The following is a 17,844-nucleotide window of genomic DNA, read 5'->3' as shown; positions in this document are numbered from 1 at the left end:
AACTAGAGGAAGGGTCGCGGATTTCTTTCGCTCAAAAAGAGGTTGGCGGTAAAACAAGTTCAAGTTTCTGTGTTTGCCTGATAGACGCGTTAAATTTTTTAAGAAAGGAATAAATACTGCCCTAATTTTTACATTTTTTTTCTCTAGTGATCTTGCATCATTTCTTATTTCTAGGAGGTTACATTTCCTCCAACGCTCTGTACAAATCGATCCCAAACATGTGGAATACATCTGGTACTATGAGCAACCTAGTTTTCGTGAAGAGGTGGCGAATGAACGATACATTGCTTGCAGTACGTCTTGTGTTGTCAGAAAGAGCTAACCTCTGAGTGGCTCCCTCATCTTGTAGAACCAATCAAAGTCACAAGGATTTATGTCCGCAGATTCGGGGAGAAAATTGCTTAAGGCCCATTGCTACCGCTACAGTAACACCTTCACAGCATCAACCACATGACACTTTGCATTGATTAAACACGTCCGTCGGTCTTAAATCGACTTTACGCAAATGGCCACACTATGATCGGAAGATGAATAATTTCGCATGCTTCGGATAAAGGAAGGAAACCTACCTTTGTTTTTTTTTTTCCCCACGTATGATTTCAGCCTTTACCCAAGAACATTGATCTTACTTTGTAAGCACAGCTCAGAGCACCTGCAGCACGCACTTTCACTGCTCTGTCCACTGAAACAACCCTCACATTCACATATACTTACGAACGTACTGCTACGATACAACTGTCCTGTCTCCTTTTATACGTAGCCCATGTTATTCCTGCTAGTGAATGCATGTACCCAGAGTTGCCACTGCTTTTACAGCAGTGCCTTGTTCAGTGTTTCAAAGCGGTTCCACAGTTGTATTGTAATTGGCTACTATATGACTGAAAATGTTATAGCCTCAGTCCAAGGAAACTAAACTGAGAACCATAGACAGCTATTTCGTTTACTGTTGTTATGCAGACTTGAAGATCTGCACATTTCCTGACATGTTGCTACCATTGTATTATGAGTTCCCTCTACAGCGACTGTAATATCTTATACACTCCAAAATGTATCACAGTGTTCATCAACACTATTATTGAGAAGGTTCATATAGAATTCAAGAATAATTGAGAACTTTATAGTCCATTAAGCTCCGTAAGTTATAGCTGATATGGAATCGACAATAACCATGAAATAAGGACATGGTCTCATTTCTCCTTGTCCCTTGCGTGTAATTACTTCTTCAGTTGTGGGAAAATGGCTTCCGCTTTTATTTCTGACGCGATCTAAATGGATTTTGAAGAATATATCATGGACCAATGCATACATCTCCTCCGAAAGCTTTCAACGTGTGGAGGAAACTTCACCGAATTCCAGGATTGGCAGCACTTGAGGCAGCAGTTACTTAAAACTCTGCTCTGATGAAAGGAAAAGTGTAAGGAAGTGAGTACCTCAGTGGTCTTCATCATTCTCTCGTTCAGTCTTTTTAATCTATCCTTTCTCTAGCTAATACTAAGTAATGAAAAATTAAATAAAAAACTCAAAAGTATTTTTGTATTTTCAGAAACACTCCTCGAACATAAAAAAATGGTCTTATTGGGTTTATAAAATTAAGAAAGGCTCGTTTCAGTTTCAGTTCAAGTGCCCTTGACCTGGCTACAGTCGCCCTCCCCCCTATTCTGGCACTGATGACCCTTTCGTGTAGCACAGTGGTTATAATCATCAGCGTCTTCTCGAAAAGCCCGAGTTCGAATCCCATAAATGACGCAAGGAATATTTATATGTGTTTTTCACTGCATGATTGAATTAGTCGGTCTTAGCCGAGGGTTGCGTGTTTTTGTGTTTTCTCTCCCGGAAACCGTGTTTTATGTCAAGCAAAACAACAAAGCGACCGAAGAATACACACACACACACGTATACAAACACATTATACTTGCTTTGGCGCTTAACAAGCAACATAACCTAACTTGGGAGCGATAACAGTCAATGTCAGTGTGGCAAGCTAAGCGCACTGGATTCTGTATAGGAGGGGAGGGGGCTTAAAGCAGAAAACTGTAACTTCGTATCCGTTTTAAATACCATGATTGACACCGGTGTAGGTGGAAAAAAATATTTTCCCAGATACTCAGCTTAAAATATGGAGATCCTCGGAAATCCACAGTCTTCAAATATTAAATTGAAAGACTGCTAAAACAGAAGCATGAAACTTTTCAGTGCAGTGTATTAGTGATATATATATATATATATATATTTTTTTTTTTAAGTGACTAAAATTTCCGTAACACTTTTCTCCAGTTATTGTTGTCTGCTTGTAATCATTACTGTTTTCATTCATTTCGGTTTTCCACAGCTAGGTAAAACCAAAATGAATCATAACCAAAAGGAAAAGTGGTATTTCATTGAGAGTCATTCTTCACATTATAACATTTACTTCCAAGAGTAGAGTCAGTAGATAGATTCTATTTCTTTTCTTTGTTTTGTTTATGCATTTTGTTGACGAATGATCTGCCTCACCCAATTTATTCACCAACCATTTCCATTTCTGTACATGAAATTGTGCACCTTTCAGATAAAATGAGAAATTCTATTGTCTTCTGTGCGCCTTGTATGCACTGTCAGACATCTTATCCAAACAACATAATAATCATGAAAGTGTAGCACATAACAAATGCAAAATAAATCTGCGTAAGTGCTGCCATCTGTTGCAAAGTCATAAAACTAGGATTAGTAGATCTATTTAGGGTTAGTTATAGTATGCTTTATATATTAGCACGATAAACTCTCATATCTGACAGCTGGTCGTATATTATTTATGTGTTAAAACAAGACTTTGCACATCTGCCCCATTACTAATTGGTGAAAACGAGAGAAAATTTTAATTAATAAATTTTATTAATTTTCAGAATTTAAATATGTATTTATTTAAGGCTTAAATTTTAACGATAATGTAAATGTTTACACTTCACAACATGCTGAGACAGAGTAAGTTACCTTTCGCGTGATAGCAGTAGGTCACAAGCCTTGTTACTCATGGCAGGCGTAGAAAACTTTAAGTGCAGGTATGATGTGATACTCATAAAAAAAACGTTCAATAAAGGGCTGAGTAATAAACGTCCCACTTTCCCAGCTGTTAAGATATCGTGTTAGAAAACCTAATGCACGCAAACTTCACAGAAGCATTAGGAACAGCTATTGTTTATATCTTAAAAGGATTTCTTGCTTATTAATGGCCAATGAAACAAAAAAATTGATGAATAATTGAACAAACTATTCGTTCCATTTTCGAGAGAGCGACAAGTGAAACTTTAATCACTGCGCTAGACCATGACACTGATGAATCACAACGTAAAACAAATGACTGCGTAAATCAAACGAAAACAGCACTGCCAGAACAGTTCTACAATATTTTATTACGGTTAAACTTCACATTCGAGCAGTTCTTGTTCCGATAAAATGCAAAAGTAATCAGGACAAGTTGACAGTAATTGATACTGGATTCGGTTAATACCAAACGTATTTCCTTTGGCCATTTATCATGCCTTTCAATAGTTTCTGATAAAATAAGCTTCGGACTTAAGGTTGCGGTAGACTTTAAAGGAAAACGCCCGTAAAACGTTGTAAATATAATTAGGAGAGATGTTCATTCCATGAGAATGGATGTTTGTCGTAATAAAAATAAGATCAATAGACTCAAGGAGTAGAAGAAACGAGCACTGAAGGAAAGGTCTCCAGAGACCTCACCGGATGGTAATCACTGAGTTGAGAGAGAGAGGACTCTCTATTGGCTACGTGCTGTTCTCATGTTTTTAGTGCAAAGTTATTTCATTTTGACAAATGAGACGTCCCATTCCAAAACTCGTCTTGCTATTTTTCAAAATTTTCAGAAAATGGAAAAAAAAAGAAAAAAAGTTAATAAAAACAGTAATGGCGAAATAGAAATACTTATCCATAAATTAATTTGCAGGATAAGATGAGTTATGATATGTCGCATGGGATTAGACGAATTATGAAACAGCAAATTGAGTTTGCGACATTTATTTGAAAAATCAACTAACATTTACCAAACATTGTATGAAATACAAATGTCACGAAGTTATAAAAGCAAGAAGTAAAGAAGTAAGCTTATAAAAAGTTCGGAACATACTGTTCAGAGATCTTTAAAAAGGTACAATATAATCACCATAAATAATAATCTACAAATTAAAATTGTACACCCAGACCAAAACACAGTTTCACTGTGCCCAATTAAATTTAAAAAATAATAATAATAAATAAATAAGTAAATAATAATAACAATCATATCATAAAGTCAAGACAATGTTCCAAAAAGAACCAAAATTAAATCATCAATCCATTATTTTCAGCATCTTTATGAGCCCCATAAAAATCAAAAAAAAATTAGATTCTCCTGTATGTTCAGCCTAACTCCCATACCTGCTGGAACCGGTAGATCGTGCATGCATCCACTAACCAGAATAACTATTTGTACAAAAAACACGGGCAACTTTCGGAATGGGATCCACATTTCAAACATAGTTTACTAAATCGGTGAGTTAAAAGTCGATGGTGCTTCCAAATTTGGATAGAGCTCAAAAAAATTGAATGAGAAAAGCATAACTAAATTTTCATCTGGAGGTGGGATGGATAAGAATTGGTAAGACTGGAATGGGATGTCCCAACTATTCTGTACATATATTTTTTTAGAAAAATAATAAACAATTTCACATTTTCCTACACTGACTCGTAGTACATTAACCGAAAATCCAAAACTAGAATCTGAAATATCTCAGTTGGATTATGTAATTTTCCATAATTTCAGATTTCGCATTCTCTGTTCTTAATATAATTTATTAAGAACACAGAATGCGTTCATTTACGAACTAATTCATTTAACGAACAAAACATGGTTCATGAATTATTCGGCTATCTCAATAGCTTCATTTGTAAGAATGGCAATAGACAATAGCACAGTTTGCAATAGAGGTATTGCATAATAGCCTAGATTGTATATAAAATTACGTATTAAACGAATTTGTACTAATGCGATTGTAGCAATTTGTACCAGTCCAGGTTTACAATAACGAAGTTGAAAATTAGCGTAGTAATGTTGGCATAGTAGAATTAGTAATAAAGCGACTGCTTATTATTCGCCTAATATAGCAAATATCTAATAAAACGATGAATACTGTTTGAGTTTAGTTTAAGGAAACATAATTTGAATCTACATATTAAGTGGATCTGTAAGGACGAAATTTCATTGCACCCAATTACGTAATCGGGGCTCGAACTGAGATAGCTAAACTAGAATATCGTTCCAGAAACTAAAGAAAATGTATTAAAATAATAAACGATAACTTCCAATCAAAATGCATACTGTTTCGAAAGTTCTGGAATCTAAAAGGATAAAACAGCATGTGTTTATATCTGTCAGTGCCACAATTCCACGCCCATGAAGCCAAAACAGAACCTTTGAAGTAAGGAAACACTAGGAATGTTAGCTGAGTTTTAGTTTTTTATTTACACGTATCAGTTCTTTTTTCAGTTATTGAAATTCTAATTTCTAATTATTAGTTCCATCCATAAGAGGGTACAATTTATCAACTGACAGATTAAATTAAATGTTTCTTTAAATAAAGAAAACGATCATATTTTGTAATTATTGATATTTATAATTTATAATTATTTCTTTAGAGCAATTTTTTTAATAACTTTCGGTATTAATTAATGATGAGGTTATAAATGAGAGGCGCCATTATCAGATAACAAATGTCACTTGACAAATGTATAAAAGTAAATAAAGCTATACATCGATTGGCTTTCAAATTTTGAAACATAAGTTAGAGAAGTTATCGGACTCTCTTGTAATAATTTTCAATTGCACTTAAGTTTTTAATAGATTAAATTATTTAACATTTTTAATTACTAACAACTGGCCGTTCACTTAAAGCCATTTTTTTTTACTTTTGACCCCCCCCCCACACAATTCATGATCCCCCTTTAACGAAGTAACCCCCATTATAACGATTTGTGACAAAAGCTTTGTCTCACTGAATGTTACGTAAATTATGTCTGGGGTCAATTTGACCGTTTCGCTGGACGAAAAAACCCTCACCCGAGTGATATTGCCACAATGTGACATCACATCACAATGTGGCACTCAGCCACATTGTGAAAAACCCGTAAAAATTCCTCGTATCATTGATGGGATTTGAATCCCATTCTTTTCCACCCTTTGTGGGGATGGTGCTTAAAAGGTAAACTGCAGCCATTATCAATCCACTGCAGGATGGAAGCCTCCTCAACAATTCATGTTGAGGGAAAGGGACCACAATCTGCCACGCTGGTCCAGTGCGAGTTGGCAGATAGTCAGGGGATTGAACCAGGTCTACTCAAAGCGTATGCTGCTGCACACTCCCGCTCCTGACCACTCGACTACGGAGGCCCCCGCGCGATGGGTAGATCTAGATCCATGCTGTAGCCATAACATTGCAGTTGAGTGCTGTCACCCTTCGATTTTTTTTCTGTGGATTATCTAAAGTCGAGTTATATCTACGAATAGAGGCGGATACTACGCGAATAATGCCATTAGAGGTAATGCCATTATTCTTGTTCAGATATATTCACTTGATTTATGCGGTGCGGTGTTTTTTATTATTTTTTTTAACTACCGTATGTGAAACTTTAATTTCGTTAATGCCAATCTCTTTTATCATATAATCCGATTAACTTTGCCAATTTAGTATTGGTTAAATTTTCCTTAACAATTTCAGTTTCACATACTATGAAAAACAAAATCTTCATTTTCGACAAAAAATTACGAATTCATACGTTATATGTAATCGAAAACAAGTTTCAGTAAATTCCTTGTTATTCAAAATTGTACAGTTCATCGATTAGTTATGCTAATTCCTAAATGCATTCCAAATATTCATTATTCTTTAGTTGGATATCAGATTAATATATGCAGTATGTGCAAAAAAGCAAGAAATCAGTTTTGGTCAAAACCATGTTGAATATTTTCTTTAATTATCAAAAATGAAAATGCTAACCTGGTTAATACAGTATACAAACTGATCACAGGCTCAGAATTTCATAAAACTTGCCATGAAGGCTGTTTTTTGTAATCTATATTTCTACCCGTAATACGTTTACATTAACTGACCAATCATTAGTAGTAATTTTGTTTACTGCAACCTGTACAAAGCTTCTTAGCTTACTTCATACAGTTAAATCGAAGTTCAGGTGGTAATTAATTCCATATAAAGCATTCCTGTTAAAATAATCTGAATGAAGTTGCGTATAATGAAATTGGGTATCAGACAGCTTGATAATAAATTTACATAATAACGGAGTTTCCTGTAATATTTCGCTCTTCTTTTGGTGAACTTCAGGTGTTCTTGCTAGCAGCCATTAAAGAGGTTAATAATACTATAAGGGTGATTTTTAATCGGGGCTATTATTTTTAACTGTTACTCGGAAAATGAAGGAAAGTGCCAAATTACTTTGTAACTTAAATTTTGGTGTGTTTATTTTCTTTCCTACAGAGCCCTCCGCCAAGTCCTCCGCCAGATGACGAAGCAGATGATCCCACAGAAGAGACCTCTCAACCAACTGCTGAAGATGGTAAAGAGGATCCTGAAGAAAGTGCAGAGGTGGCTACTTCAGAAGACATAACGCATCCTGCGGAGATTGTGGCTGAGTCCTAATGTGTGTGTGCTATAGTATGAACTAGTAGCCTACCGTCACAGACTATAGCATACTCATGCGTAGCCTTCAGTGCTCCCCTTTTAAATGAGTGGCCTCATCTTAGTTATTTCCATGTCTGCCTCTTGAGGGCGGTGCCTGAAGAGCATTGTTAATTCTGACGTAACATCCTAGACGTCGCTTTTGTTGAGTCATACGCTGCTTCGCCCTGTTCATCCTCCTCACATCTCATAGTTCAATTAACCAGGAACTACACCCACTCTTTAATTCATACGAAAATTCTTGCAATTGCCCTCTGACTATTCCGTGGTTCTCACGACTTCCCATTCCTGTGGTCTTGAGAAATGAGATATAAAATTTCTTAATGCTGTCAATCTCACGTTGAGATATGCAGTTCAATTTTTGCAGAGCTACTCACCACATTTTAAATGAGTTTTTATGTTTTTAATCTCCCCACCTTAGAGTTTCAGTGAGAATCCCTAAATTTTAAAACCCTTATAGTATAATAAAAAAATCTTCTATTTTAAATACCGTTTTTAGACCTAATCATGCACAAGAAGGCGCTGGTTTTAAAATGTTCGTAATTATGGGCATAATGGGTTTAAACACCTCACACGATTATATTCTTACATATATATATATTATATATACAGTGCACTATGGATCAGCAGCTCCATATTTTAGCAAGAACCGGGAAATTATGCTTACTCCAATCTCCAATTTTCTTGTATAATTGTAAAACTCAAAATCTGGATGTCGCTGATGATATTAACAAATTGTGAGGGCGACATACAAACACCATCGATTAACCACACTATCATACTCTTGATACCCACCTCTCCCACTTTCCTGAAAGCTCACCTACTCCTGCTTTCCTTTGGTAAAAGTTACTCCAATATGTTGTTTGCATCTTGTCCATTCTTTAAAAGCTTCGAGCTTGCATTAATATGTATGTGAAAATCAGTCGCATATCACAATACCTACTTCGTTCAGGGTACACCATTTCCTCATAGGCGTAATTATTCTCCCTGGCCAATTCTTCCCAAATAAGGGATGCAGCATCTATTCCGTCAAGCTGGTATATGTGTTTTGTTTAATCAGTTGTCAGAACTACGTATTACAGAACAATATGTGTCGTGATCCAACGTTCTCTTGACTTTTTTGTGCAAAACTGTTCTAGCGTATTTAGATTATTATCATCCCAGTTGTGGAGGCTGCCCATTCAGTAAGCACTTACTGTGTTGTGATTTTTGTGTTGACATACTCTTCTGTAAAAAATAAGAGAAATGAAATTCCAGATTAATTGGAAGCTACTTATCTCTCGAAAGAAATCGTATTTTGTAGGATTAAGGAAAAGTACTGTCTGATTTCTGATATGTACAATTCTGAAAGTTGCCAAAAAAAAAAAAAGGAAAAAAAAAAAAGGAAAAAGAATTGTTTTGACTGAAGGTTAATGAATATGTTCTAAACAGAAAGTAAATGGCAGAAACTAGTTTATAAGTGTACAAATATATTCATGGTGGCTTCTTTTGTTTTATAATAACTTCAGTTACAAGAAGGTCCAGGGGTGCTAATGGTTATATTTCCTGCCAAAGAAGTGAATCGATTTCATTTTAGATTAGAATCTGAACGAGCGAGCTTTTAAACGAACGGTTTAAAGGTTTGTAGTTTATTTTTAAAATTTGTATATTTTATTTCATCAAAATTTATTATAATTATCATCACATGGTGTCTTCAAATAAAACTTTTATATAAATAAAATTCTTTTAGCAAGTCGTGAGCCGAAATTTTTCGCAGAGCTTTATTATGGCGCCATCTAGTGAGAAAACGTGTACCTTACCTAGTAATAAATGTCTTTTTCCAGAATTTTAGCGATTATTCGTTATTCTGTACAAAAAGTTGCTACGGTTAATTTTTCTGGTTAATAGTTTATATTAATCCTCTCCCGTATATCTGGAGCTGTGTTAACTGTTGTGTAATTTAATATCTGTCAAATTATTAAATTATTCATTATGCGATGTAGTGTGACCCATTGCTATTATTTAAAAACAATTGCTTTATTTTATTATTATTATTGATTTATTTATTGTTAAAAATAGTATAAAATTTGATCACTATCAATGAAAATGAAAAGCTATCAGAAACCTGCATCTGATTTAAAAGCTGATGAATAAAAATATCAGTTGAAAAATAAAACTCTAATAAACGACCAACGAATTAATGGTTGCATTTCAATGTTTAGTTAAATTTCTTTCCAGAATATGAATCAAATTTCAGATTATTTTGTTGAAAATTTATATAGCTTATAAATGTGAAAAATATGGCACAAGTTCCGGACGCTTACCTTTGGAAGTAAATTATGAAAAAAAGGTGTTATTTACTGATAAATATGTTCTACGCTACCTCGCTTCATTTTGTATAGCCGATTTGAATGACACCTAGCTCCCTCTGTAGGCTGTAGCTCAATACAAGTGAAAGTTATTTATTAATTATTCCATTGAATAATTAATAAATAACATTAATTCTTGATATTATTCCTGTATCAGACCATATAAAAATTATTTACTGTATAAAAATATAACACAATAAAATTATACATATATTTCATATGCGAGTATGTTTTGCTAGTGCGAGTATATTTACTATTAAATTAAATAATATTATGATTATTTAATTATTATATTTAATTTTGCATTTAAAATTTTATTATTCTTATATATTACCATACACATTTCGATTATATACAGTTTAGTCTTAAAATTAATTATTATTTTTATTGTTATTGTAAGATACTGTTTATCGTAATTTAAAGTTAATTTTTAATTTTTTTAAGTTAAATTTTTTAAAAGTTAGTTCATTGTGGGATTTAAGAAATTTTGTGTTATTAATGTACAGAATTTTATTTTTCATTTACTGTTCAGAGTTTGAAAAGAACTCCCAGGACTGACCCAATTTCACTTTAGTTATGTAACTGCACACATAATTTTTGCAACTTCGCGTTAAAGCTAAATAGAAAAAAAAATTATTATTATAAAATTGCTTGAAAATCATAGTACTGTTGAAGTAAATGCGAGAGAGAGAGAGAGAGAGAGAGAGAGAGAGTCAGATCTAGTCATATTCAGCGACATTATCTTTCAGTTAAGCAATGATGAAGTACAGGCTTTTATAGCAAAGTACGTTTAAAAATTTCAAACTCCCAATATAATGTTTCGTGGTTATTATTATTTAATTTAGCATAATAATTATATTTCACATTCGTAAAAGGAGACTGTAGTTTTAAATTTTATTATTTAATTTGAATTTTATTTTTAAGTTGGACATTTGTGCATCCTGGAGAGTTCTCATATATTAAAAATACATAAACACGCTGTTTTCAAAATGGTGCATCCTGGAGAGGGAAAATTGCTATCTGGCATTAATTTTAATTATTATTCATAATAGCGTGTTCTCTTCCTTCAGCAATACGAACCTGTTTGTGTATGTACCTAAATGTACGCAAAACAGTCCATAATTACTTTCATAGCAGACATTTTGAATCGAAAATATATCAACAATGACAGTTGGAACTTCGCTATGAAAATATATTTTAATACTGTAGTTGGAGATAGCTTAAACATGGTCTGTTAACTGAATTATGTAAGATAAATTCTGAGGTCTAAATATTTCATGACTGTCGTTTTAGGTTGTTAAAATCATTTAAGATAATAAATTGTGTTATAATAAAAATGGTTATATGGTATTTGCAGGCAAGGTTTAAAGAGCAGATACTGAGAATTAAAGAGTATAGTGTGGTTGTATTTACAAGCATATATTTAGGAATGCCACGTGCGCATATACATATGCATAAACCTCTGTAACCACAATTAAACGATCTAGAAACTGAAAAGCCAGTTGTATGGGAACGACTATACCGCTTAATTTTCAAATTATTTTTCTGTATTTATGGGTTGATTCATTATTGCATTTTTTTTTTTTTTCGCATTTACGTTTTCTCTTATTATCGGTTAAAAGTGGGAAATACAATATATGCTACTTTCTTTTGCGTTTTTTTTTTCCTTTTTATTTTTAAAGGAAAGAACTTAACAAAAGAACTGCTGAGTTCTTTTCACAAGTGTCCTCAACGATCTCAACTCTTCGGAAAAAGAGTTGAGATCGTTCGAACAAGTAGCCTATTGATAACGTAGCAGGACTCTTATTCCATCTTAATGCCAAAGTAAAATATAACATAACTGTATTTTTCATCTCTTAGGGTATACCATATCTTCCTCTTTCTGTTTCTCCGTGAATGACCACTGAGATTTTGCACTTTTGTTCAGTCAGACACATATTCGAGGAATTACACCAGAAACCAAGCTGCTAATGTCTCGCGAATAAAAATTATGCTTCAATAAATGTAAATTGGATAGAATAAAACTATGGAGAGTTTAATGCAGTTTTCGATTTCCGGGGAATTTTATTTCATTAACTTTTTTCAAATCTTTATCAAAATAAGGTTAAAATTTGCACACTTTTCTAATGATTTCAAATTTTGCAATAGTGGATTAACCCAATGTCATTTTAAATAGAGAACAGATGAATATGAAGTGCTCATTTAACCACCTGCTTAATGGTTACCGAAATATGTATTGACTTACGGTCTACTGAGTGTCATTCAAATCGTTTATCTGCCTGAATAGCAAAATCAAATTGCTGTAGTGAATGAACTACAAGATGATAATTTAGTGTCCGATTCAAATGACAGTGCTATTACCTCCCCAACTATATCAGTTAGGAATTGCTAATCCAACGCTCCTGATGGTTAGGAGCCTAAGCTAGGACTGTGATGTAGATTAGGATTCTGAGATGTGCCCATAGCTCAGAAGTGTGGCCTTTTTATACTGCTGTGGTAGAGTCCCCCCTTCCTTCTCAGGAGATCTCTGACGCAAGTACCAACAGCTTGCCTTTGTGATGTCCGCAGACTCACGGATACCTCAGCAATGTGTATACTATTGTTAATCAGACAACCAGCCCGCTTGCTGGCTTAATTTACCTACAGGAAGTGGCTCCTGATCACTTCCTGTTTCATATGTGTGCCTATAGTTGAAGTCGGAAGTGATGATGTTATAACAGGAAGTGGATCCTGGTCACATCCTGTTTTTTTTGTCACGCATTGCACGCTCGCTAGTTATAAAGTGGATGCGATTAGAATGCCATTGGATGGAAACAGGAAGCGTTTTTCACCACTTCCGGTTTCGTCTGCTAATAGCTACAGAATCCTGGAAGCCTCGTATCCCTGCTTTTTGTAAGGTTTGCAAACACTGTGTACATTTGAATGATGATCTGTGAAATGCAGCGATCGGTTGAAGCTGGCTTCAAGTACTGTATTTTGTAGCGAGGAATAAAGGTTTAGATACTCACGATGGTCTCTTTTTCTTGTGCTTGTACATCACATGACACTAACACCAACTTCAATCCAGTGGAACTAGCATACGACGATGCCCCTCTTCCCATAAAGTTTCTACCCTTAATGTTAGCTAAACAAAACAATGCCTCCGGTCTATTAATAGTTTTTTGGCATTTATGCAAAATTTATTCAGATAGAAATACTCATGATTTTTCTCCTGAAGTATCACAATTATCTCAGGCATATTTTAAATATGATTAAATGAAAAATCAATTAAAGAATTGGGAAAAATTACCTATCTCCTTAGTATTGTTAACCTTTAAATTACATATTTAAGGTACATCAAATTACATAATGTTATTGATCGATCAACACCCACGTCTATTATAGTTGTTTATAAATAAATCCAATGAATTCAGTAACAGCTAACGAATATTTAAAAATGCTGCTATTTTCACAAACGCAACAACGCCTGGGGCGATATCATTAGCCCAATAAGAGGCAAGAAGGGTCTCTAACAATGTACAAGAAACAGTGCTTTAGAACAAATACCACTTTGTGAAAGAATTGCGGGGACAATACTTTTGTAGTGATCCTCTTATTAATTCTCCTAAGGACTAGATCTGCACATTGGGATCTGTCTTGGGTGCAAAATAAGTTGTACACTTTGTTCTTAGTCTAAAGAGTTGAATTTTTCCAAAGGAGGAGTTAATAAGTAATCACACTACCGAACTCAAACTACAGTTAGGTAAATTCGGGCACAACGAATTTACCTAAGATGTTAGTGTACGACTCAGCTTCCGTGGGTTTTTTACTATAACGGACCATCCTAGTCACAATCACGTGAATCCATAATGCCACGTACTCCAAACTTCATTGACAAATACAAATGTATATGTATATGAAATATATTACATTTTACTCATTTAAAATACACACACTGCGGTAGATGATGTTTCCTCATTCTCCACAATCGCACTCGACTGTCTCATTTGAAGATTATAGTGCGACTGGTCGCTCCATCTGACCTATTTTCACTGTTCCATGGTCCAAGAACAATGGGTTAGGTGCCGCTGCGATTGGCAGCTGGCGTTTTTGATGTGGGACAAATGGACGCTCTCACGGATACTTCTGTGGACTCCTGGAGTTCCAGTGTAATGTTTTCCAAGGACATCGCCTGGTATGTTTTCACTACTTTCTTCAGAGATCGGCAGTTTCTATCCGCCAGCTTGAATTTTTTTTTCTCTGTGACCTACATCGCCTTCGTTCTCCATATTTTCACTACAGTGAATACAATTGACATTCCGAGACTCAAACATACACTGTAGCAAATTGTAAACATGGCATCCAATGATTATATATCTAGTCGCGACTTGTTTGTGTTATCTCTGCTTTGCCTTCACACTTCTAAATCTGTTCCTGCTTTTTGTACATCTGGTTCGCATCATTCACTACATTAGGAACATTAGGAATGGTGTCCGCATACTTTTTGCAGGATAGTATAGGTTAAAACAACGATCTTCAAACAGCAATATATCAAGGATCTTTCGCGAGGTTTACTGAAAAAGCTGAACTCCACCACTACTAAAATCATCAATTACTCGTACGATGTAAAAAGTGCCAACCGGGCTAGTCAGGTGGGTAAAGTGCAACCCAAAGGTCGCGGGTTCGGATTCCCGCCTGCGAGATTGGATCAGAGTAAAATGCAAAAATTTGGGAGGTGCTTTATGGCCACAGAAGCTGATGCGTCAACAACTAACAAAAAAAAAAAAAAAAAAGATCTAAAAAGTGTTATCCCATTGTAGTCTAGCATGCGACTTAATGGTTAAAAATGCCCACTGTTTTGCAAAAAAGTGACCAAAAGCTTAAGTCGTTCTTTGGTTCAGCACATCTCAGTGAGGTGGAATTTTCATAATCGAAGCTAATTAAAAATAAACAGAGAAATCTTATTTTCCAAAAATTATTTAAACGACTGCATCACAGTTGCGGTACATGGATACATTTACAGATAAGAAGCTCTTTAAAAATATGCATTCCCAGGTGTAATCAAATATTTACTTTTCTTTTAATTAATTCTTCTTCGTGTTTATATGTCACTAATTAAGTATTTTCTTTAATTGAGATTAACTGATAGTTTGTTATTATACATTGTCCATATTTAAGAAGCAATAGCTTTCCTTCTTTTCTTTTTTTTTTTTCCTGAAACTATTCAAGTCGATAACATTTAAAGTAATACCTGTTGGAGAAAACGTTGGCCACCATATCTTTAAAGAAATAAACGCTATGAGCAGTTAAGGTAACGACATAAGCATTATATATTTATGTGCTGAATATTTTAAAATAATTTCTGCACTCTAATCCTATGACGTGGTTCTTCTGGTTCATCGAATTCATGATGAAGTGAATGTCAGATGTGGTCGATGCCGGGACCTCCAATACATTCACCACAGGTGAGTAAACAGAAGAGAAAAGAGTGATTTGATTAAATGTCACTCACCCAACGATGTCGAAGAGAAAGGACTTGGTAATGCAGAGCAAGATTAATGTAAGCGATTTGACAGGAAGTAACATTTCCCCTTCGAAGTTTTATAATTCAGAACTTCATTTTAAAATTATAAAAAAATAACAGGAAATACGGTTTACATTTTTGTTTAAGCACTCTTCTTAGTTTTTCCAAAAGTAAAATTAACTGAATTATTCTATTAAACAATTTAGAGATGGAGACAAACTGATAATTTAAAATAAGCGTTCCGATAGTTAATTAATTCCAATCTGAGCACTAACTGTACAGGCTGAGGCGGAAAGATAGCTGAATGTGGCAAGAAAGGTATCAATATTCTGGCGAAAATTTAAAGAAAGAATATGTCCAATTCTTATGTATTTTTTTTCTTCTTCTGATGAATACAAATTCAGCCTGTAGACACTGCAGGCAGGTTGGGAATCAAAATTTGGCTGCAGGCATTCACATTTCTTGTCGACTACCTCGTAGTCGACAAGGAATGTGAATATACCAAAATATATTCACATTCTAAACAAAATATACCAATATGGATTCTGTATAGCCATCAGCGGATTATTATTATTTCTCCCTGGTTGGGGGTTCCACCTCGTGACGGGTATTGCTACCAAGTACACAGGGTGGTTGTTGTTATGTCTGGTGTTACTGTTGGTCGAGGAACTCTCTGACTGTCCTATAGGTGTTCAGGTTGCGACTTTCCGGAGTTCCTTGTAGGTATTCTCTGGGAGGCCTATTACTACTAGGCTGTTATGTGGGGTCTTTGGCACCATACCTGTGGTTGACACGACGATCGCGATGGTCGTAACTTTTTTTTTTTTTTTTTATCTTTGATCTCCTGTATTAAGTTCGTGTACTTCCTAATTTTTTCCCCCATGGGTTTTCTGCAGGTTGCCAGTGCTGGGTACCACTATGTCCATCAGATAGGTAGTCTTTTTCCTTCTTGTCCACAAGGGTTATGTCCGGTCTGTTGTGTGGGATGGTCTTATCCGTTATTATGGCGCGGTCCCAGAACAGCTTGTGGATTGGGGCCTCTAGTACTGCCTGGGGTTCATACTTATAGTATGGTTCAATTTCTTTGATCAACTGGTGTTTCCTTGCTGGCTTCTGATGTATTGTCCTGGCTACCTAGTCGTGTCTATGAGTGTCCTCAGTCTGGGGGATCACCTTGCATCCGGCGGTGATGTGTTGGATCGTTTCTGAGGCCAGGTGGCATTGTCGACATGTGTCATCTGACACTCCGGGCTCCTTGGCTATGTATTTTCTACAGTTTATGCTGTTGATTACCTGGTCTTGGATGGTGAGCATAAATCCTTCAGTCTCGGCGAAGAGCGTCCTGCTCGTTATTATTATTATAATTATCAGCCATATGATGCAAAGAAGCCTGAGACTTATGCTGTACCAGCCAAAAAATTCCCAAGTTACCCTTGGGAATTTTCTCATCATTCTTCTCTTCACCAAGAAAGAGAAGAATGATGATATCCAGCTCAGGACCCTGGGTGTGCCAAGCCCATACTCGCCAGATGTGAGCCCTTGGGCATGTTAAGACAAGTTTCGCCCACAATGAAAGAAGTGTCTGTATAATCGAGTCCATATGTTCGAGGCATTGAGTCCACTAGTTCACAAAAGCGTTCCACAGGCATTTCCATCCATGCTTGCTGCACAGTTGTCCATAATTTTTATAGCACAATTTTTATGATGTAGTCATAATAATTTTTGTCTTCGCGTGCAGCACAGTGGTTATAATTACCTGACACCTCAAAACAGATGTAGAAGACCCGGTTTCGAATTTTGTCAATGATGTTAGGAAGTTTTATGGATATATTCTACTCCGTAGAAGAGTTAGTCAAGCAGGCAAGGACAGCAAATTTTTTTTCCAGCAAACTTGATATTTTTCGTATGGCAAAACAGTTAAACCGACTAGAGGACTACGCACTTAGTGGACATAATATACACGAGGGATGAGGTTGTCTCAGATAACCCTAATATGACATTTTTTATTATAATTTTTAATTTTTTTTTATTTTTGTCTACATTTTCATACATTTTTGTATGAATTTCCATACATTTTCATTCTCGGAATTAAAAAAAAGTCTATTTTTATGATTACCTTGATCTGATAGTGTGTATTCATCGTGTGTGCACTAGTAGGAATACTAGTGCATACACGACTAGTATTCGTACTAGTGCATGTTCTTATATTTCTTCAATGAAGTTTAATGGTATGTTTAGCTTAACTGTTTAGACGAAAAACAAGACACCA

At 35.1% G+C, this 17,844-nt stretch overlaps 1 protein-coding gene across 5 annotated transcripts in view; it reads left to right on the top strand.

Annotated features, from left to right (window-relative positions):
• LOC150081511 (uncharacterized) overlaps positions 1-9,086 on the top strand; it is a 284,800-nt gene extending 275,714 nt beyond the window's left edge. For all 5 annotated transcript variants that reach the window (XM_090379978.1, XM_090379976.1, XM_090379973.1 and 2 more), the window contains one exon: positions 7,524-9,086. In XM_090379978.1, the coding sequence (XP_090236104.1) occupies positions 7,524-7,685 (162 nt within the window). In that variant the 3' untranslated portion in view covers positions 7,686-9,086. The remainder of the gene's footprint in view (positions 1-7,523) is intronic.
• The last annotated feature ends 8,758 nt before the right edge of the window (positions 9,087-17,844 follow it).

Source organism: Mastigoproctus giganteus, chromosome 8 (assembly GCF_048544385.1).
Source record: "Mastigoproctus giganteus isolate SK-2022 chromosome 8, ASM4854438v1, whole genome shotgun sequence".
Lineage (NCBI taxonomy): Eukaryota > Metazoa > Arthropoda > Arachnida > Uropygi > Thelyphonidae > Mastigoproctus > Mastigoproctus giganteus.
Note: the sequence above shows the minus strand (reverse complement) of the source record. Positions and strands in the feature narration are given on the sequence as shown.